This window comes from Gopherus flavomarginatus, chromosome 5 (assembly GCF_025201925.1).
Source record: "Gopherus flavomarginatus isolate rGopFla2 chromosome 5, rGopFla2.mat.asm, whole genome shotgun sequence".
In the NCBI taxonomy this organism is placed as follows: domain Eukaryota; kingdom Metazoa; phylum Chordata; order Testudines; family Testudinidae; genus Gopherus; species Gopherus flavomarginatus.
The window spans coordinates 118901975-118923620 of NC_066621.1; the positions used below are offsets into that span (position 1 = coordinate 118901975).

A 21646-nucleotide genomic window follows, 5' to 3' on the forward strand; every position below is an offset into this window, starting at 1 on the left:
CTATTTTTATGCTGCTACCAACCATCAGGTTGCAGTTTCTGAGGTAAGTAGTAATACAGGCAGAAAAATTAGATTTAAAGAGATGCTTATACTTGATAGTTTGAGTAGACACTGAAACTATCTAGACACTGAAAATGTCTACACTCTGAAAATCTTTATTTCCTCCACATATAGTTTCTCTTCCCTCTGTTCCTAAAAGCTGCTTCTTGAAAACAGGATTTCTCTCTCTCTCTTTTTTTTTTTAAATTCCCCAGTTCCTTTTGCTTGTTTTCCACTTCTATTCCTACCCCTCTGAGCCATCAGAACCAGCTGCTACAGAGTTAATTACAGTGTCATACACAGGCCTGTCAATGGAAGTAACAGGAGCAGACGAACTTCTACCAATAAATAAATAAAAATTCTAGGATTTGGCTCATGTCTTTCCTGTTCCCATCAGTATCATGGGCTCTCTACCCATATGTGCTACAAGAACCTGTGTGATTACTAGTCTGACTGCACTAACAGCTAATCTGCTGAGATAACATCTAAGCAAACAGCTGGGAGCTTTGCAAGGATTCAGTATAATTTCTTTCTTTTAAATCTCAGGCCATCAGATGCATCTGATATCAATATAGGGACAAGACCAACAGGACTGATTGTTCTCAAAAATGTCTTAGCTTTGGAAAGGTTTAAATTTGCTTTAATACCATAGCCTGCCTCTGATGTGATAATCGTTTGTGGGTCCCTCATTTTTCAATGAATGGCCCACTGCAATAATTTCAATTCCCTTTCTTTGTAGAATATGGACATCGTAGGAACAGGCTTCAGTTTCTCTGGTGAAGTTTCCAATTGCACTCCTACCCACTATTACTAGCTAACTTTCAGAATTACTTTAATCTGATCTCAAAATCCCATGCAATTGAAATAGCCAGTTATGTTCAGATAGGTAATATTTTACCTCATGTCATTAGATTGTAATAACTTCTAGATTCCTAATATATGCTTCGGTTTTCTATTTCTTCTCCAAGATTGTTGAGGTCTTTCTTTTTAATCTGTATAAGATCTTGGTTTATATTTGACATTATGGCATGTAATAATGTCTGCTCAGTCTTGTTTCAGTAACTGCTATTGACTGTGAACAATCTTCTGAAATTATAAATAAATATGGTGTTTTTGAAAATCCCCCCGCTGTTCTCGGAGCACCTGTAATTTTCCATTTCTTTCCCACATTCTAAACAATAACATTAGGTGAGAGATAAAATGGGAGAATTTTGAGAGAGGAGCTAGTGGCCATATGGTTCATACTTAAAATCTCAGAAATTTGAGAGGATGAAAGTTGGGAGGTAAAATGCAGAAAATCCCATGAATACGGTGAGTGGGTGGCAGCTGTTAACGAAGGAAAAAAAAGCACCGAAGAAGGCAGAGAGGAACGGAATATTGAGCACTGAGCAGTGCTGGAATAGCAATCATACAGGAATTTGCTTACAAGGATACAAGAAAATAGACTTTAAAGTAACCAGGAGGTGGGGGAGCTACAGTCTTAAATCTTTTTAGAAGGGGTTAGTCTATCTTAAGAAAACAGGGAGTAAATCTAAACAAATATTTTTTGTTCTTCTGATTTTAAAAAAGATAAAAGTAACAATGCATCTAGATGGAGAGGCTGTACTGAATACCTACCCATCTCAGAGTATATGAGTGGGCTTAAATTCTTGGGTTTTAGTCCTATGCCTCACAGCCCAGCTCAAAGGTTCTTGGTACAAACAGCCTGCTGCTAATAATTTATGTTATTGCTTGTGACTATAATTGAGGATGTCTAGATTCAATTCCTTGCTTCACCTTGGGCAGGTCACTTCACATTTCCGCACCTTAGTTTCCCTAGCTGGAAAATGGGGATAATGGTACTTACCTTTACAAAGCTCGTCAAGGAGCTCAGCTGACAACTGCTAAATTATTGTTTATTATGTGTCGTGCCTGTGTTGTCATAGCTGTGATATTAGACCACCTTAAAAGCCTGAATAAATACCTAGGCATCTCAACATTATTTGTAACCGTAACATTATCCAAATGAAACAAAATCAATTGTCCAATGAGTGGCTGAGTTGCCTCTGTGATCCCACCACCCAACAAGAAACCTGATTCATTTCTGTTTTGAAAAACAAAAGAGAAAATTTTATTAAATGACTGTAAATTCCACAGCCCTGCCAACAGTAGGAAATTTTCTAAACAGCCTGCCATTGCTAACATTAGTGAAGTGGAAATCATGTTAGAAAGTTTCTCTAGTGTAAACAGAGCTTGCCTTACTATTCCCATGCACATTACTTCACCTCCACACACACCGCTTTTCATGACATCATAGTGCTACAGCAATCAAAGTCATATGGGGTCATAAAAACCTCAAGATAGATTATATTTGCCGTGTTTTCATATAGCTGAAGGAAGTCACAAGATTTTAATAAGAAAAGCATATTGAGCTTGGTCCTGCAAGATGCTGAGCGCTGTAGTCTGATCTAAATTAAGAATGTGATTAAAATTAAGCAAGTGACTATTTCAGCTACAGTCAATGGGACTATTCACGTACGTAAAGTTAAGCATATGATTAAACATTTGCCTGGATGGAATCGAGCCTATTTTCAGTAATGGATACAAAATTTCTCTCTGGCTCTTAGTCTTCTGCCATGTTTGTTTTATATGTATCTATTTTGTAAAATTCTCTTAGAGAAACATAGATGTTTTGGGGTCCTGAGGGGAGAGAGAGACAGGGAACAGAAGACATTTTTTAAACATAATTTGATATCTAAACAGCTCAAGTATGTACAGTTACCTAAGCTAGCAGTGCAATTTTTGTTACTGCATTCACTATGTGGAATTTTCAAAAGTGTCTAAGTGACTTAGGAGCACAAGTCCCTCATAAGTGGGGCTTACGTTTCTAAGTCATTTAAATGCTATTGAAAATCCCACCCTAAATTAATGTGGAGAGGAAGAGAAATCCAACAGCTAGCTAGCTTAACGTAAAGGATTATTTTCCTGTGAAGTAGCACTAAGAACTTTTCTGAACCCTCTTCTTAGCTATAGACTAATCCTCTTAATGCCTCAGGGACCTCCTGCAGGCAGTAAGAATCCATACAGCCTCCAAGCACCTTGACTTCAGCATAATCCTTAGCTTTAGGCTTTGATTGGAAATGTAGACTGTGCCCCAATTATGTTTCCTCTGGAGTTTCAGTAAGTAAATTCCATCTCCTGAGCAGAAAAGACAGCTCTTGTTCTGCATCTAATTGAGCTAGTAGAACACCAGCTTCCTCCTCTTTGATTGTGTCCAGTTACTGAGAGAGGCTCCAGTTCTATCCCAGGCAGTTTATAAAGAATCTATTTTCCATGTGATCTTTTCACAGTGATCTGCAATGTTTAAAAAGAATAAATATTTCCCTGCATTTGACAAGGGATGAGAGAGAGTAGGAGTATTGGGATAGTCGATTCTGCCTCAGTACTTCGGAGATAATGTAATACTCTGCCATGAGGTATTTAAAGAATCCTGTGCTTCTTTTTAATCCAAGCAAGTTTTTATTTTTCTCTGTATTCCATTCAACCTTCCCAAGCGACAAGTTTAGCTTGTTCATATATTTAAAAAATACACGTTACCTTGTATGAAAAGTGACAGGTTGACAGTCCAGGAGACTGAAGTCTTCTGCATAATCACCAAACAGCTACAACAGAGGCAGTTTTTGTGCAAAGTCCACCAACATGCCTCACCTCACAGGGTTGAAAGGAGAATTCATGTCTCCCTGATCCATTCAATCATACATCTCTCTGCTGCAACTGTCAACGGTGGGCCATTTTGATGATGGCTTTTGTAATGCAAAAACCTGTCCCAATTAGGAATTGACCTAAACCCAATCAATCTCATGTAGTCAACTCAAAACGTCACTTTCTGTAATTTTCAACTGAGTGAGATTTGAAGTAAAGACCTAGAGGTCTTCTTCTAAGCCTATGTGGAATGTGCCTCAGAAGGCACGTGACCAGGATTCATCACCAGATTTGGTCTGCTGGTTGGATCATTAGCTTCCTCAGCCCAGGCCAGGCACTGATGGGGAGTGTGATATGAACACTGATCCATGCCTCCCACCTAGAGGTGAAAAGTTATGAGACTTTACCAACCTAGTCCCTGTGGTCTGTCCGTATTGTGGAAACATCATCTCAAATGAGGGGATATGAAGTGTGATCTGAACTCTAGCCTCTGTCTATATTGAGGCCTTGTATTTAGAAGATCAGCAGCAGCATGAGTTTTCACAGATTCCTGTTGCTTCTCTGCTGCTGACAATGAGACAGATTAGAGTTGCAGTACAGCTCTGCATTTCACTACTTTTGCCATACTGTGACACTGCATTTTACCACCAAAGGCATTGCTACTCGTTGTGCCTACTGTACACATTCTGTTTCTTTGTATAGCTCTGGGGTATACTGCAAGGCACATCTCAGTCCCCACAAAATATTTGAGGCATTTACTATTAGGAAACACTAATTATTTAAAACCTTAAAATGTTTTCCCCTGGCATTTCCTGAGTATGACTAACAAACGTATATCACTTGGAGCTAATCAGAATGATCTATTTTTGGTGCTATGATGTCATGCTGAGCCAATCTGAAAGATGTTTTTGTCCAGCATTTTAAAACCATTCCAGAACTGGAGTTTAGTCTTAGATCGGCTCTCTTATTCTATCTGAAGTTTCATGTATTTATTTGTATGTCCTATATAAAGGGCCTGATTTTCAGCAATGCTAGATGGGTATATCTCCCACTGACTTTAAATGGAGTTGTGGATACTCGGCACTTCTGAAAATCAGGTCACAATAATTTATTTTGAAAGGGAAAAAACATAAGTTAAATAGGAAATAACTTTGTTCTATTCCCACTGATGTGGAGACACAGCTTTCTGTGACCATTCTACCCAGGCTGAGCTGGAAGGACAAAAGAAGAGTAAGAACAACAGAGTTGTTGTAGCCGTGTTGCTCCCAGGATATTAGATATACAAGGAGGGTGAAATAATATCTTTTACCGGACAAACTTCTGTTGGCGAAGGAGACAGGCTTTTGAGTGTAGCTCAAAAGCTTGTCTCTTATACGAAAAGAAGTTGGTCAAATAAAAGATATTATCTCACCCACTTTGTCTAAGAACAAGAAGAGACTGTTTGGATGTGCCCTCTGCTGGCTGTATTGAGACACTGAAAATTACTGTGTCTGGTCATTGTACTGGAAAGAGCTTTAGAGATACATGAATCCTTTACTTTGTCCACAGATAGTTAATTCCCCCTTGTGAATATATATAATTACTATGTGGAAATAATGCTACAGATGCAGGATTGGGGCACAAGGAGGCCAGAGAACTCTATTTAGATCTAATACCTCCTTTCAGTTAGCAATTTTTTATACAACTTTTTCTGTTTGCCCAGTTAATTGTTTTTTTCAAGCTTTGGTATTTTATTCACTTTATCAACTAATTAGTTGGCCTCATTCTGCACTCACCAGCTGAGATGGCACAAAGTGTAAGTCAGGGTAGAATGTGGTCACTGGTGTATTTTATTGTTATTATTTTATTTTTAGAGCTGTCAGTTATTTGCAGTTGACTCATGCGCTTAACTAAAAAAATTAAAAACTAAAAAAAAATTAATCATGATTAATCGCAGTTTTTTATCGCACCGTTAAACAATAGAATACCAATTGAAATGTATTAAATATTTTTGGATGTTTTTCTACATTTTCAAATATATTGATTTCAATTACAACACAGAATACAAAGTGTACAGTGCTCACTTTATATTATTATTTTTATTACAAATAGTTGCACTGTAAAAATGATAAAAAATAGTATTTTTCAATTCACCTCAGACAAGTACAGTAGTGCAATCTCTTTATTGTGAAAGTGCAACTTACAAATGTAGATTTTTTTTTTGTTACATCACTTCACTCAAAAACAAAACAATGTAACCTTTTAGAGCCTACAAGTCCACTCAGTTCTACTCCCTGTTCAGACAAACATTAAGACAAACAAATTGGTTTACATTTATGGAAGCTAATGCTGCCCACTTATTTTTTACGTCACCTGAAAGTGAGAACAGATGTTCTCATGGCACTGTTGTAGCCAGCATTGCAAGGTATTTACATGCCAGGTATGCGCAATATTTTTATGCCCCTCATGCTTCGGCCACCATTCCAGAGGACATGCTTTCATGCTGATGACATTCATTAAAAAAAATAATATGTTAATTGAATTTGTGACTGAACTCTTTGGGGGAGAATTGTATGTTCCCTGCTCTGTTTTAATCACATTTTGCCATATATTTCACGTTATGTCTTGGTTGATGACCCAGCACATGTTGTTCATTTTAAGAAAACTTTCACTGCAGATTTGACAAAACACAAGAAGTGAGATGTGAGATTTCTAAAGATAATTACAGACCTTGACCCAAGGTTTAAGAATCTGAAGTGCCTTCCAAAATCTGAGAGGGACGAGGTGTGGAGAATGCTTTCAGAAGTCTTAAAAGAGCAACACTCTGATGCAGAAACTGCAGAACCTGGACCACTGAAAAAGAAAATCCACCTTCTGTTGGTGGCATCTGACTCATAAGATGAAAAAGAATATGTGTTGGTCCACACTACTTTGGTTTGTTATCGAGCAGAACACGTCATCAGCATGGACACATGTTCCCTGGAATGGTAGTTGAAGCATAATGGGACATGTGAATCTTTAGCCATCTAGCACATAAATATCTTGTGATGCTGGCTACAATAGTGCCATGCGAACACTTGTAAACACAAAACAGGCAGCATTATCTCCCGTAAATATAAACAGAATTGTTTGTCTGAGCAATTGGCTGAACAAGAAGTAGGACTGAGTGGGCTTATAGGCTCTAAAGTTTTACATTGTTTTATTTTTGAGTGCAGTTATTTTTGTACCTAATTTTACATTTGTAAGTTCAACTTTCATGATAAAGAGATTGCAGTACAGTACTTGTATTAGGTGAATTGAAAAATACTATTTTTTGTTTCTTTTTTACCATGCAAATATTTGTGATCAAAAATAAATATAAAGTGAGCACAGTATACTTTGTATTCTGTGTTGTAACTGAAATCAATATATTTGAAAATGTAGAAAACATCAAAAAATTTAAATAAATAGTATTCTATTATTGTTTAACAATGTGATTAATCACGATTAATTTTTTTACTCACTTAACATCCTTTTTCATTTTATTATGTTATTTATTATTGTATTTTTATTACTTTAGCACTTAGGAGCCTTAGTCTTATACCAGGTGCCCAAGTCCTGGACCATTCTGTTAGGTGCTGTACAAACAAAACAAAAAGATGGTCCCTGTCCCAAGGAGCTTACATCTAGGTATAAGACAAAATACCACAGATTGATACAGATAGACAGGGGGGAATACATGGAAATAATGAGACAATATTAGCTCACCAGCAGCTTAACTCCTCTTGCCAAGTGTTTTGTAGGCATCACCGTGTATAAAGAAATGCTAACTAAATGCCTTCAGCATCTTGCCTTTTCTCATTTAAGTTTGTTTCCCAATTGTTATATCTGGCACTAGTGCAAATATCTTTGTTTCTTCAAAGAAACTGGAGATAGGAAAAATATGAGGTCTTATCTAGTCCATCTCCCTACCCCATCCTCTCATCAATGCAGGATTGTTCCCTGCCTTTAGTGTTTTAGCCATTCTAGTTTTATCTCCCAAGTGATGGAGCTTCAGCCTCTTCCATCGGAAGATTATTTCACTGTCTAACAGATCTCACTGTCTGGAAGTATTTTCTGAAATTCAACCTATATTTTACTTTCTTACATTGATCTCATCACTCCTAGTTATACCTGCTGATCCCATCCAAATAATTCTTCCTACTCCTGTCAAATACTTATAGATGATTTTCATATCCTTTCCACACACACACACACTCCCCACTTTAATTTATCCAAAATAAACAGATATTGGGTTTTTTTAAATAATTTTTGGTAAATCCATCTCTCATCTCCTTAATTATTTGTTGCTCCTCTTTGAAATACCTCCAGTTTGTCTGAGGTATGTAATGCTGAATGTAATATCCCAGTGTGGTTGCATCAGAGTTATATAGACAGGGGTTATCATTTCCCAACTTCCTGCATTGTTATCCATCTTCTTATGCATCCCAAAATGCTGAAATATTTAACTGGAACCTCATATTTAACTTGTCCATTTTCACCCTATCATCTCTTGGTCAGTCTTGGCACCACTGCTAAGTTTGCCAGGTTTTCCACTCCTTTGCTCTCCTTCTCCATCAACACAATACCCATCTTCCCCCTTAAACTCCTCTTTCCCAGAAGATAATAAGATCTGGTTAGATAATGATGATGGATCGAAGTTGTTACCAGCCAAGTTGTGACATTACCCAGGTTACAATCTAGACTGTTGAACAGCTGTGTCACCTCAATTCTCCAGCCTGGTGTGTCTTTTACACTGCTTCACTGTGAGAGCAATCACTCCTGGTCTACTCATACATAGCCTCCAGCATGTAAATTACTCCCAGCTATACTGTATGAGTGCTATGAATTACATTGCAGAGCAATGCCAGCAAATTCCCAGTCCCAGACTTCCCCCAGAAATGAGCATCTTGTACTGCCAGGTCTCTTCTTCTGGATAATACAAGCTCATAGAAAATCTGTCATTTATTAATAGAAAATGATATGCACAAATCCTGTTATCTCAAATGGAGTTTCCCAAACACTTCAGTCCAAACACAATAGTCTAGATAAAAGAATAAAACAAGTTTATTAACTATAGAAAGATTGATTTTAAGTGATTACAAGTAATGAGGCATAAAAGTCAGAATTGGTTACAAAGAAATAAAAGGTGAAACACAACTAATACCTAACTTAACAAGCTAAGTGAATTCAAAGCAAAAGTCTCTCTCTCACCACATGTTCTAGCAGTCTTACTGGCTGAATTTATTTCTGCCAGGATCCCTCCACAGTCCAGTGATGCTTCCTTTGTCCTTCAAGTGTTGTTGATTCCATGAGTAGAGATTAAGGGAGAGCTATCTTAGGGTGTCTGTCCCACATTCTTACACTTTCCCTCTTCTTTGAGAATCATCTCCTGCTGGGGTTCAGGAGACAGAAAGTATAGGGGGATGGGAACCTCCAGATTTTTTTTGCCATTTCTCACTCACACCCTTTTTCCTGCCAAAGAATGGCCTCTTAAACAAGTGATAGTCCATTTGATTCTGTTGACACCTGGCTGAGGCATCAATTTGCCTTTTATCTCTGAGGAACTGGATAGTGGCTGCTTTCCCAGATTTGGAATATGTCTTAGTAACATCATACATTGGAATCTTATAACTTTTAAAATGTTGCCACACATATTTTACCAGGACAATAATGATCAGCAAATCATGAGTTTTCAGGAGATACCTTACAAGGCATAGTTTGTATAAAATGGATCATAGTTTGAAAAAAGGGTGGACATAGGAATACAGAATGTCACATTCAATACAATGTGAGCAAATGAGAGATTTTGTGGCTGTGTGTTTGCAACCAGCCTAAAATACAGGGGGTCTCCTACTCAAACACTTGATCTAATACAGAATTTCCATCTTGTATGTGAGTCCCATGACTGAGTTAAGATGATTCTAATGTGCAGATTGCCCCACTGTGCAGCAAAGTCCGTACTTAGAGCTAATGAATTTCTTGCTGCAGGATTAGAGGATTTGCCAGACTGATTGTGCTTGCCAACTTCATCATCCATGTACATGATTTTCTGAATCAGCTCAAGATTTCATGGCTAACCTGACAGGCATGGGACTATCTGAAATGGCTGTAGGCTCAACTCAGACAGCCTGTCCTAGATTGGATCTGGTGTTTGGGCTGGGATTGAAAGTTGGGAGGTTTGAAATTGGATCCTGTGGTTTGAAGTCGGGACTCAGTTTTCCTGGCTGGGTGAGGTGTTACCCAGGGTTAAATGAACTGAAAGCTGTGGTAACTAGTCTCTGTTTTTCAGGTGGTGTCAGGAAATAAATCAATGGGGGATACAGCACCTCCATCTGATTGGCACACACAAGAGTGCTTCCACCTAAAAATCCTTGTTTTTCTTGAGTACCTCTAAAATCACAATAGTTTAGAGCACTCCAAAATATAGTTACCCAAAGTCTGAGATGGTGTTGAGTGTCAGCAGCAGGGTTCTGGTGGCCGGCTTCCCTCCTAGCCAGTGGGGAGGTAGCAGTCAGGCTCCAAGCTCATAGAAATCCTCTTAAAAGAACTTCTTCCAGGCTTCTCCACGCTAACTAAACTCTTTTATAGGTAACTCAAAACAAAGCAAAACTCAAAGAAACCCCTAATGGACTGACTGTTTCCATACCAACAGCAAAAAAGCTCATACTTTCTACTTATCAGTAAAGCAACTCCAGCAAGAAACTTATAATTACAGACACTCAGACTCAAAACCAGTTATTCATGCTCCCTTTTTATTCTCATGAATCTGTCACTTTGTCTACCCCTGTTAGTAACACTGCACCTGTGCAAATGTTTTTGTTGGCCTAAGCAAGGCCAAATTCTTTCTTGCTACGTGCTGTCCTCACTTCCAGCTTATGGTGGCCAAGTGCAGAAGATGGCTGCTCGTCTTCTCTGACAATGACATTGCACTGCAAGCTTTCATTTGGTTTAGTCTCAACTGTCATTTCTAGGACTTTTTCAGACTTCAGCGAAATCACCATTTTTTGAAATAGCCGCTTTTCAAAGTCAGTATCTTAAACCATATTAAGGGTCAGAATGTGCCTGGTCCCCATACATGTTCACAGCCAACAAAGAGGGTGCAAGACATGGAGCCATGAATCAGCTTCCCTCACCCTGTACCAGCCAATAAAGCACACCTGACTGGACTCAGAGAGCAGCATCTAATACCCCCTAACCCCTGGAGAATCATATGGTGCACTCCACCTTCACACCACTCTCAGCACAATGCTGGGCTTTCAAACATGACTAAGCCCTTAATATTTAGTTTTCAAAATAGTAGAAGCAGTTAGCCACTGTTAGAAACCATCACTTTGCAAAATGTGTTTATATTATTATAATTGTTGTTATTGTTATTCTGAACATTAAGAAAAAGCTTCCAAAAGCTGAAAATGGGAAGAGTTTTTTTCTTTACTTTTATCAAACTTTAGAACCATCAAACTGATTTCCTGAGAATTTATTGAAAGTAACTATGTTGCTCTTGGGCTTGGACCTAATTTGCCAAGTCTCAGCCAGGAGCAAAGGTTCTGGTTGGAGTTGTTAAAATTTGGGTTCTTTTCCCTCTGGGATTTTGATGAAACCTTAGGTACCATATAGAAGAGATGTCTAGGTGGTTGGATAAGTGAGAAGCTTTGACATATGCTGCTCCCAAGGGACTCACCACTCTTAGATTTTGGATGTTGCAGTTCACAGAGTTGGGAGGAGAGCAGAGCAATAAGCCAACATACAATACCACAATAATGTTACATTTCTATAGTGCCTTTCATTCCAAAAGACATTAATTGCAAGAAGATATACAAGCAGAAGTCACTTCAGTACCACTAAAATGCAGGCAGCTGTAGCATGGTTCAGAAAAGCTATTTAAGAGCCCACATTAACCCAACACATCAATTTAGGTCAGGAAGTGAGGAATAACTGAAATTGCAGGAGGAATTTTAGGGAGTCACAATAAAGTTCCCCATACTGCAATTTGGCTATGATACCAGGATTAACACTTGTTAAAAATTTGGAAATTTGTTATGACTGAAATGGTCAGGACCTTCTGTCAGCATAGCTGTCTCTAGCATCAGGCTGGGGCACTGGTTACTGACTTGGAGAGAAAAGTGATTTTTACTGAATCACTAGCATTACTTTGTGTAATATCTGGGTTTTCCTTGGAAGAGTCCCCCTTCCAAGTACTGAGCTGGCCCCACCCTTCTTAGTATGTGATACCTGGTGAGATGACAGTCTGAGGTAACATGCCTTCAGGCAGTGAATAGCAGGAATTGACCAAACTGACAGTGCCAATAAAATGGTACATGCAGAGGATGAGAATTCCACAACATAATTTCATAATTTGTGCTGACACAGAAAAGCTACTGGCTGAAGTCTTGCAAGTCTGTCCCCTTTAGGAATAAAACATAGAATCAGTGATGAGAAGAGGAAGTTGGATCAGCTAGACTGTGGAATAAGAATAATCCTGGGAATACTTCTAAGGCCAGGCATACAGTGCAAAGTGCTTCCTCACAATCCAATAACAAGGGGACTGTCAGAAACAATTCATTTCCTAGTTGAGATACTGTCAAGGTGAACTCTTCTGTTGTATAGGTACTTGTATGTAGTAATTCACTTGGACAAGCAGTCTGTGGATAATAATAATAGTAACATTTCTCTAGCACATTTTGTCTGAGGACTTCCTAACACTTTACAAACGCAAATTAAACATCACAACCTTCCTATGTTATTAGATCCATTTTCAGAAGGGGTGACTAAAGTAGAGAGATGAAGTGGCTTGCCCAAGGTCACACAGTGAATTAGTGGCAGAGCCAGGAAAAGAACCCAGAAGACCTGACTCCTAATTTCTTCCTACTGTACATATAAGATGGCTAAACATGCTGTTATACACATACATGTCCACACACACAAATAGAACAAAAGAGCAGTTAAAGATCACAACATCTAGAAGATAACTTAAAAAATCAAAACAATTTATTGTTGTCTGTTAGTGAAAATACAGCATACTATACATGTTAATACTGGTGTGTTCATGCGAACACACATTCAATGTGGAAAGAGTATTGTTTATGTGTGTTCTACCTACACAGCTAGTTATTTCTGCAGTATATTCTCAAGGTCACGCAGCTCATCACAATGTACTGTGTCTGTTATTTGTGTACACTCTGGGATCATGCTAGAGCTGTCTGAGAGCCAGTTCTAAAGTCTGTAGGAATGACAGCTGTGCACTGCTATGGGAGAAACACAACTTTGATAGCAGGGTATTATGCTCCTCCCCCAGGGTAGATTAAGAGTGGTGTTCAAGAAAGAAATACGGCTTTCATTGCTTAATAGTGGTCCCTCCAGTCTATTAAGAGAAGTAGTGGATTCCCATCCAGGCCACACTGGCTGATGCAAACATGACCATAGCAGAGGCTTCTTCTCATTATAATAAGCCCCTGGGAATAAAGAACTGTGATAATTTTTGAAATGTGGTAGTGTCTTTTTTTAAGGCACCTATCAGCATGGTGTCTCAGCACTGATATGATGGGGTTTGCTGCAGCAGGACATACTGACATTCTGGGCTGATTAATCGCAATAGTAACTCCGTTAATTTCTTTGTTGGAGAAACAGCATGATGAATGTACTCCACTATACCTGGAGGAAATGTCCTAAAGCATTTGTTCTCAAACTTAATCGCACCCCCCCCCCCCTTCTTTGTGTCTGTTGTAATTTACTTGACCTTCCCCCCACCAGCACCTGGCCAGCAGCTGCCACTTTTTGACTGCCCAGCTCTGAAGGCAGAGTGGAGAGTGGCAGCTGCTGGCCAGGCACCCAGCTCTGAAGACAGCACCACTGCCAGCAGTAGCGCAGAAGTAAGGATGGCATGATATGGTATGGCCACCACTCTCTGGCCACCCAGCTCTGAATATGTGCAGTAATTTTTTCCCTAAAGCTTCTCATGCTCCCCCCACCCAGTTTGAGAACCTCTGAAGAGTCTATGGTAAAGGTATGGCAGGAATGTTTGAGGTAATAATTTTGTTAATTTTTAATACTACTACAAAATTATAGCAAAGTGTCTTTGGAGAACCCCATTGTCTTCCAGTGAGGTCTGAACTCTGTCCACCACTCAACATGGAAGAACCATCTTTGACTGTGTGCTACATCAGGATGTACATTTAAGTGCTGCCACTTACACTATCCTGCCAGGCCAGTCTGTGTGCTTGCACTTTCTGTCACTCACTCACACAAGTCACCCCCAGCCTACCGCTGTCACACACAGCCCAACTCTCAAATGCATCTTTTCCATTCATGCTCACAGTTTTCTTTCCTTGTATCTCTGCCTTATTTGATCCAAGGTCCATTATTAGATCTGCTTGCTGGTCGTTGGAGCCAGATAGACAATTGTGCCATGGACTGTGTCATAAGGCAAGGGTTGGAGGTGGGGAGTTGAAGAAGAAATACTCTGAGAAGCAGCCAAAAGAGCTGCAATCCTGACAGGCCTCGTGGTCAGTCTATTAGCTGCTATCCCTTCATACACCTACGAAGGGAAGAGATCAAGAATAATTGGAGATCAAGAGACCTAATAAGTCCTTTCCATCCCTAATTTCTAGTCTATGGAGACTAGACTCTCTCTGCCTTCCTAGCAGCCTCTTCCTAGAGGGTTTGGCTGCACTACAGTTTTATTGTTAAATGCTTCTTTCTGTCTCAGGTCACTTTATGCTTCATAAAGCTCCAACTTGGAAACCCCCCCCCCCCCAGGAACATATACTTTGCTTACAATCTAGTCATGATAGCATAGGCTATCAGCTAGTTGGAGAAGGATCCTGCTGCCAGTTGTGGGAGAAGGCATAGATTAAATAAGAGAGAGAGAGCAAGAGACAGAGGGGAGATAAAAGAGTGAGAAAGGCGCCTAAAGGAGGATTTGAATATTCGTTTTCTAATAGTACAGAGACTGTTGCCTTGTATACAGGTGCAGTGATGTGTCTACAAAGCGGCCGTATCTCTTCATCTACATGGTTTGTGATCTCCTTATTAATATTTATTATTTGTATTAACATAGCAGCTAGGAGCCCTAGTCATGGATGCGGACCCCATTGTGCTAGGCACTGTACAAGCACAGAACAGAAAGACAATCCCTTATGCCTGTTCAGTTTGCTAGCCAATCCCTCCCCCACAGAGTCTGCACTACTGAGAGGGGGACTATCCCAACTTTGCCATGTTGTAGCAGAGTATGAGAAAGTAGGGGTATATCTGTGTGTGTGTGTTGTGGAGAGTTACTTGTCTTTATGCCTGTGATAGTCACTTCCCACGTTTAGCATAGGAATGAGAAGTCCTATTAGCCACCTCTTCCCAAAGACATCCTGCAGGTTCTTCCTCCAGGGCCGGGCTCTTCCCACCATCCCCTTCCGCACCTGGTAGCGAGTTTGCCCTCGTAAAATCAACAGTATCTGGTGGGAACAGAAGCCAGCACAGGCAAGTCCAATTCCAAGCCAGAGGTACAGCATGAGAATGACAAACATTTCAGAGCTAAGGAGAGCTCCTGCAGTTCCAGAGCCAGGAGAGGGGAAGAGAAAATAGAAACAACATTTTATACACACCCCACATATTAGTATATTAGCAATCCAGAAATATTCAATTTGCAGAGCCCTGGAAACTGAATTATATTCTATAACAATTATACAACTGGAGAGCTAGAAGGAAAAAGAGGATTAATCATTCTAATTATTCTAATTGAAGTATTTCATTCATGATAATCAGTGCAACTAACACTGTTGGGGAAAAATATTACAATAGTAAAGGTTAGACTAGACTAGGGTTTATACTGTTAATATGTAGCATCAGGGCTTGTGAAAATTCCACAAAATATAAAATGTATTTTAATCATTGTTAGTAACATTTTCAAAAGTGCCTCAATGACATAGGGCCTGTCTACATGGGATGTTTTTGCACAGCAAAGCAGGGTCTGAATCTACAATGCACTAGCTTGCAGGACAGTAGCATCTCTTGTGTACATGGCTACAGCACGCTAAAAGACTTATGGAAACATTGAATCTGACAGGTACTTCTAATCATTGTTTTGAAAAAGTTATATATAATTTTATACACATATAAGTACTAAAAAATATGGGCAGATCCTGAGCGGGTGCAAATTGGCCTAATTCCATTGAAGTCAATGGAGCTGTGAAAATTTACAGCAGCTATAGTTCTGGCCCTATATATCTCTCTCTCTATAGTATGATATCAGTATATGGGCCAATTTGCACCCGCTCAGGATCTGCCAATATTTTTAGTACTGATATAACTATGAAATGTATCATAACTAATTCCTTACAGGTCTTTTAAAAGAACCTCTCTAATGTCACCTTTCCCTCCTGAAGAGAAGAATGTAGGAATGGTGCAGGGGGGATAACTCAAGTTACTCTAATCCAAGCCTCTCTCAGCAGAAGTCATCATAGGGAATGGTGCAGGAGTGCTGGCTAGTCTTATAGCCAGTCCTGCCTCATCCTCTCTCACCAGGAGTCACCAAAACAGGGCTGGGTGGCTGGCAGTAAGTAGCTCATGGCTCCTCCTGTTATTGGAATTGTGTTATACAGGAGTTCAGAGAAGATGATCTAATAGTCCCCTCTGGCCTTAAAATCTATGAATTCCAGCTTCTCCATCTTGAAATGCTGAAATTAATAGTCTAGCTGTTGGCTAGATTACACTTTGACTTCACTTCAAGTTTGGGACTTGGCTAGGAGAGAACATTTACAGGATGAATTTTTTCAAACAGACTACAGCATCTGGCTTTTCAGTCCTGAACTCTTGAACCATTAAACATTGCTTTTTAAATTCAATATCACCTTTCTTTCATTGTCAGATCCCAATAGACATCATGCACAACATGGTAAGGGAAGAACAGATCCCCTTAAGGAGGTGAAGAATTCTCATACTAATTTGGTTAGTGAGGGTAACTTGAAATATTGAATAGAAAGGTCAGATACAAGCATGAGCTTCTCAGCATTTATTGGAAGCAAGAGTGATAGAGATTGGTTCATTTTTCCTGATAATGCTCTGTTGGGAGCTGGGGATTTTGCAACAAGCCTGCAAGATTTATTTGAGGCCACGATTCAGAAAGTCACCATGTTGTGAGAAGAGGAATCCTTTGTCTCTTTTTGCAAGTATAAAGCTTCCCTGAGCCATACTTAATGGACATAAGGTTTGTTCATCCTATTCTTAGGTTATCCAAATAAACAGTAGTCTATAGTTTTGTCAGTAGATCCAATCTGACAGACATTTACAAAAATGCCCCTCATTTGCCCGTCATTACCAGAGACCATTTTAAATCCAAATTTACTTCTGTTCCTTGTGAACTTGATGTGATCTCACTCTTATTGCTGCACATTATTTATGCCAGAAATGCTGAATCATTATGCTGAATTTATAGATTTTGGGACAAATTCTGATATCCATGCTGGCTCTTTTGTGCCTCCTGATCACAGATTCTGGCCACAACTAGCCAGCTGAGAATTAATCTAGCTGGTATAAAACTTGCAGATCCATCTCCTATTCCAGTGGTCACCTGCTGCCACCATAGAGAGCATGTCAGAGGAGGAAAAGGATGTGTTGGAGTATGGTGGAGTTCTGCTCTGCTGCACTGATCCTCAGTTAATACATGGTCCCTTAGGGGCCATACACTGGTGGCATAAGTTAGTGAAGCCTAGGGTTTTGCTCTAACATATGCCAGGGTTGATAAAGATCAGCCCACAGAATCAAACAGCCATAACCAGCTCCCTGGTGACCTCCTCACCTTTTCCCCCACTCCATTTTGCTGTGTCAAGCATAGCTTAGAAGAGGAGAGCATCAAGTCTGGCGTTATTCATTCTGAAGAAGTTTATCCAATGTTATTTAAAATGTGGTTCTACTTGGAAAAGTGACTTGACCAAAATCTCATGACAGGGTTCCATGTCTGTTGTCTTTCAGTGACTACTATGCCAAAATGGGATACTTTTCTAAGTAAATTGCTGCTTGTTTGTTTTTAAATGCCAGCCTTCTCAGCCTGGAATCTGAAAAGCAAGCTGGGTTCCTTGTGGCTCATGTATCATTAGCAAGTTTCTGCAATCAAAACATAGTAACAGTCCTGTGGATTCATGACCCCAGAATACAATCCTGGTCCTCTCCCTGCACTGAGTGGCTCTGCAGGAGTCAGAGCAGAAGTCCTGTTTTAGTAAAGTGAGGAGTTCTGATTCTGATACACACAGGCTGCAGGTCTGATGGTTAAAAGAATGACATTTTTACTTAGTCACTTTCAAAGTACCACTAGTCTATAAGCTTTCTGTGTAGCGACTTTTCAAATGCCCTTCATTCTAGGGTTTTGTCTCAAATTTAGACTTGGTGCATTTGGAGGGGCTCGGGGGCATGGTGAGATGAGGAGGGAGAGAACCAGAGGTGCAGAGGCAGAGCTGTGGAAGTAGGATCAGGAAAAGAATTTAGAGGAGTAGGGGGAGAACTGATGAGGGCAGGAAAAGATGCAGATGGAGAAAGGGCACCTTGAAAGACATAAAAAGGCAGGGTCATCAGCAAGACATTATTCCTCTGAATACATTTGTTTTTGGCATGAGGCGCTTTCAGAGATCAATGGTGGCTCTCAAACTGTGGTCTGCAAAGAACTAGCTGGAGGTCTGCGGAGAGCTGGTTGGTCACGTCATACTATTTCTCTTCCTTGTTTCCACCTGCTAGATAGCATTAAAAAAAGCTAGCATAATTTCCTAACGCTGATTCTCCATGCAAGCAGCTGCTGTACTTGCCACAGGGAGGGGATGTGGGGTGAGGTGTGTTTATTGGGAAGGGAAAGGAACTGGGTCTGGGCTTGTGTCTAATGAGAGGGGTGATTGGGCTGGGTGATGTCTAATGGGAAAGAAGGTGGGGCTGGGTGTGTGTTTTATGATGGGGAGTTGGGGCAGGATGATGGCGAATGGAAGGGGAGGTGGGGCTGGATGATGGTGAATGGGAAAGGTGATGGGGCTGGGTGTGTGTCTAATGGGAGTGGAGGAGAGACCAGGTGATGGCAAATGGAAGGGGAAGTGTCCCCCAGTCAATCTCTATTAGGATATGGTTTCTCCCTCTGAAGAAATTGAGAACCACGCCCAGGCACCCAGGGAGGATAATGAGTGAAATTCTTTCTCCTGCTCTCTAGTTGCACTGGACTGTCTCTGTGCCCACCAGCCCTGCTCACTGACGCTCTGTCTTAGGCACTGGGTTTGGGTTTTTTTTTTTAGAACCTAACAAATTATGAAGAGGGCTGTGTCTGGAACCTGGCTGGGGCCCAGCCTCGATTTCAGTAGGGCCTTTGATCACAGTGCTAAAGTACTGCAGGAAATGTACACCAAACCTCAATGAAGAGATCCATCAGCACAGAAACCTCTCCCTTCCTTTTCCCCGCCCTCCACCCCTCACAAAGTTGCCTAGGAAAGAGCAGGACCCACGTCACACATTTGAGCAAAGGGAGTCCATGTTCTTTCTCTGGGAGAGAGGCCACTTACCTGAGAAGAATTGGCTGATGGAGTGAGGCAGGAGGGTGAGGAAGGCCAGTGGGTTTGCAAAGGACATAGAGAGCACTGCAGAAATGTAAGCCACCCCTGCCACCAGGGAGTCGAGACAAGCCAAGGAGGTGTAGAGGCAGAACATGATGAAGTTCCGCATGTTCCTGCTCCCGATGCAGTTCCCTGTGAAGAAACAGTGGTGGTCATGCCTTTGGGTGACTCTGGCACACAGTCTACAGAAGTGGGTGCTGGGCAAGGCTGAGCAAGGGGACCTGCTTCCGTCCGGCTGGTCCGCCACCACTTCGGCTCCTCTGCCCGAGTTCAGGCACTTGCCCAGGTCCTCAGGGGAGTTCTGTATCACAAGGATGTAGTTCCCCAGGGCATTAGCTGAGAGGAAGAGGAACAGGGCCCCATGCAGCAGAGCAGGAGAGAAAAGTGGGGTGGTGGAAGGGTCTTTGAACATGCTGGGGATGAAGAGAAAGAGCTGGAGGACGAAGGTCACTAAGGAGATGCACAGGAAGTAGGCTGGAGCAGCAACATTGAGCACCCTGAGAACTAGCATTGTGGATTACATTCCTGCAGAGAGAGCAAGAAGAGAACAAACATCACCGCCTCGGACGGATACTTGCGTCCATTTCCTTCCAGGTTCCCCATCCCCTCCGCCTCCCCTCGGCTCCCCTGTTTGCTCCTGGTAATGCCATCTCTCCTGCCCTCCCCCGCCCCTCCCTCCCGTCTGCCACACTCACCCCCTGCAATGAAACCCGCACCAGTTCAGTGGCGTGTGACAGAGACAAGCTACTTGGGGAACGATCGCTCCTCATTTCCCAGCTGTTACTGTCACAGCCCCAGTCAGTGCCTGGCTTCAGGGAGCTTGCAGGCGGCACTGCCACTGTGATCCCAGAGGCTGCGGTGCCTGGAGCCTCTGTCTGCCGGCTGCATCAGCACCAAGCTCGCTCCGCGGCTCCCCATTTCTCTACTACAGGAGTTCCTGTTACAGGCAGGGTCAATTTTTGTGTTGCATGTCAGAAGGAAGGTGGGGGAAGAAGGGAAGCGAGAAAGGGTGGTTGCTCTAATCCACTGCAACACGAATCAGATCCAGAATTCTAATTTACCCGTTGAAGGCAGCCACAGATCTGCAGATTACCTCAATGACTGTTGTCCCTACATGCGCAAAATTAGGAAATGCACAAAACACCTGCTAATTGCTGCTCCAGCTGCAACCTTCGGCGTTGTGCGAGGAACTCTGTAACAGCGGCAGAGCGCTGTGTGTGTGTCTGTCTGTCGTTATTGTATAGTCAATACACGTGATTACACCAACAAGCAAACAAAATCCCCTGAAAACCAAAGGTACAAAACAGCAGCCATCTCGGCAGGTCCATGTCAGCTCCCCCAACACAGCGATGACTACCTTTAGCTCTTTCTTTTTCCATCCGTGCCAGACACATTTCAAAGGTACAAGGGTACAAGGACCTATGACAAATAAATGAAGCAGGGAGCCGCCTGTTCCAGCGCTGCCCGCTTTTTACACTCCCCGGCTGGACCTTATCCACCACTGTAAGGAAACTTCAGCCTGGAACTTAAATCAGAAGCACATTTGTCCCTTACACTTTAAAGATTTAGTAGCCACTGGGAACTTTGTGTGGTGCCCACACTGGCAGCCCCAGCCTGGTTCTGGCGGGACCGCTGGGCAGTCTCCAGATCAGCTCACGCCGCTCGCCCGGCTTGCTGTCTGGCTGGCGCACGGAATAACCTTGAAATCCCCTTGCTTGCTGTTTTTAGCAGTGCATAGTTGTTGCTCTTGTTACCTGGCTGCCTGGATCTGCTGTGGCCGGAGTCCAGGGGAGCTGGGAAGAAGCTGGTGGCCCTTCGAGGCCAGCCGCTGGCTTAGCAGCAGCCGCGGTGTGAACAGCAGAGGCTCGAGGAGCTTCCCCCTTGCAGCCCTCTCGCAACAGCCGCAGGCGGCTCAATGGGGAGCTGTCCCTTCAGCACCCCCAGCAGGAACCGCCCTGTGCTGAGTGGGGAGCTGTCCCTTCAGCACCCCCAGCAGGAAATAGGGAGCTGTCCCTTCAGTGCCTCTGGCAGGAGCCCTCCTGGGAGCCGCGGCACTGGAGGCAGCTGTCCCTGCAGCACCAGCCAGAGTGTTGTGTGCCGCCGGGCCCCGGCACCTGGGGTCCCTCCCACCCTACCAGCACCCCGTACGCAGTGGGAAGGTGTCCCTATGAGCCCTGGAGCCTGGGCTCTCTGAAAGCCCCCCAGTTCCACCGGTTGTAGCACCGTGGAGCTGCTGGCAGTGGGGCAGGAGACGGGAAGGAAGAAGAATCTGAGCTCAGTCACCCAGAGCCCAGAGCAGGTCCTGCCTGCTGCAGCCCGGCCGGCTGGAAACTGCTGCTCCAGCAGGTGCCTCAGAAGAG

At 42.1% G+C, this 21646-nt stretch overlaps 1 protein-coding gene across 2 annotated transcripts; it reads right to left on the reverse strand.

The window, feature by feature from the left end:
• Positions 1-9949: 9949 nt before the first annotated feature.
• ZDHHC22 (zinc finger DHHC-type palmitoyltransferase 22) lies at positions 9950-21404 on the reverse strand. 2 transcript variants are annotated; one of them, XR_007774706.1, is made up of 4 exons: positions 21041-21404; positions 19236-19811; positions 13546-15253; positions 9950-13470 (listed from the first exon to the last, which is right to left on the reverse strand). XR_007774706.1 is itself a non-coding variant. In XM_050955747.1 (3 exons), the coding sequence occupies exons 2-3, from the start codon at positions 19795-19797 to the stop codon at positions 14988-14990; spliced, it is 828 nt and encodes a 275-aa protein (XP_050811704.1). In that variant the 5' UTR covers positions 19798-19811; positions 21041-21404; the 3' UTR covers positions 9950-14987. The 2 variants fall into 2 exon arrangements, 1 of the variants encoding a protein (XP_050811704.1); XM_050955747.1 differs by having other exon boundaries at positions 9950-15253.
• Positions 21405-21646: the final 242 nt, after the last annotated feature.

Excerpts from the sequence above, each read along its gene's own strand:
- ZDHHC22 (XM_050955747.1), bottom strand. The coding sequence starts at position 19,797 with ATGCTAGTTCTCAGGGTGCTCAATGTTGCTGCTCCAGCCTACTTCCTG. Across the intron at positions 15,254-19,235 it reads CATCAGCCAATTCTTCTCAG|GAGCTCTCCTTAGCTCTGAA; the intron begins GTAAGTGGCCTC and ends CTGGAACTGCAG.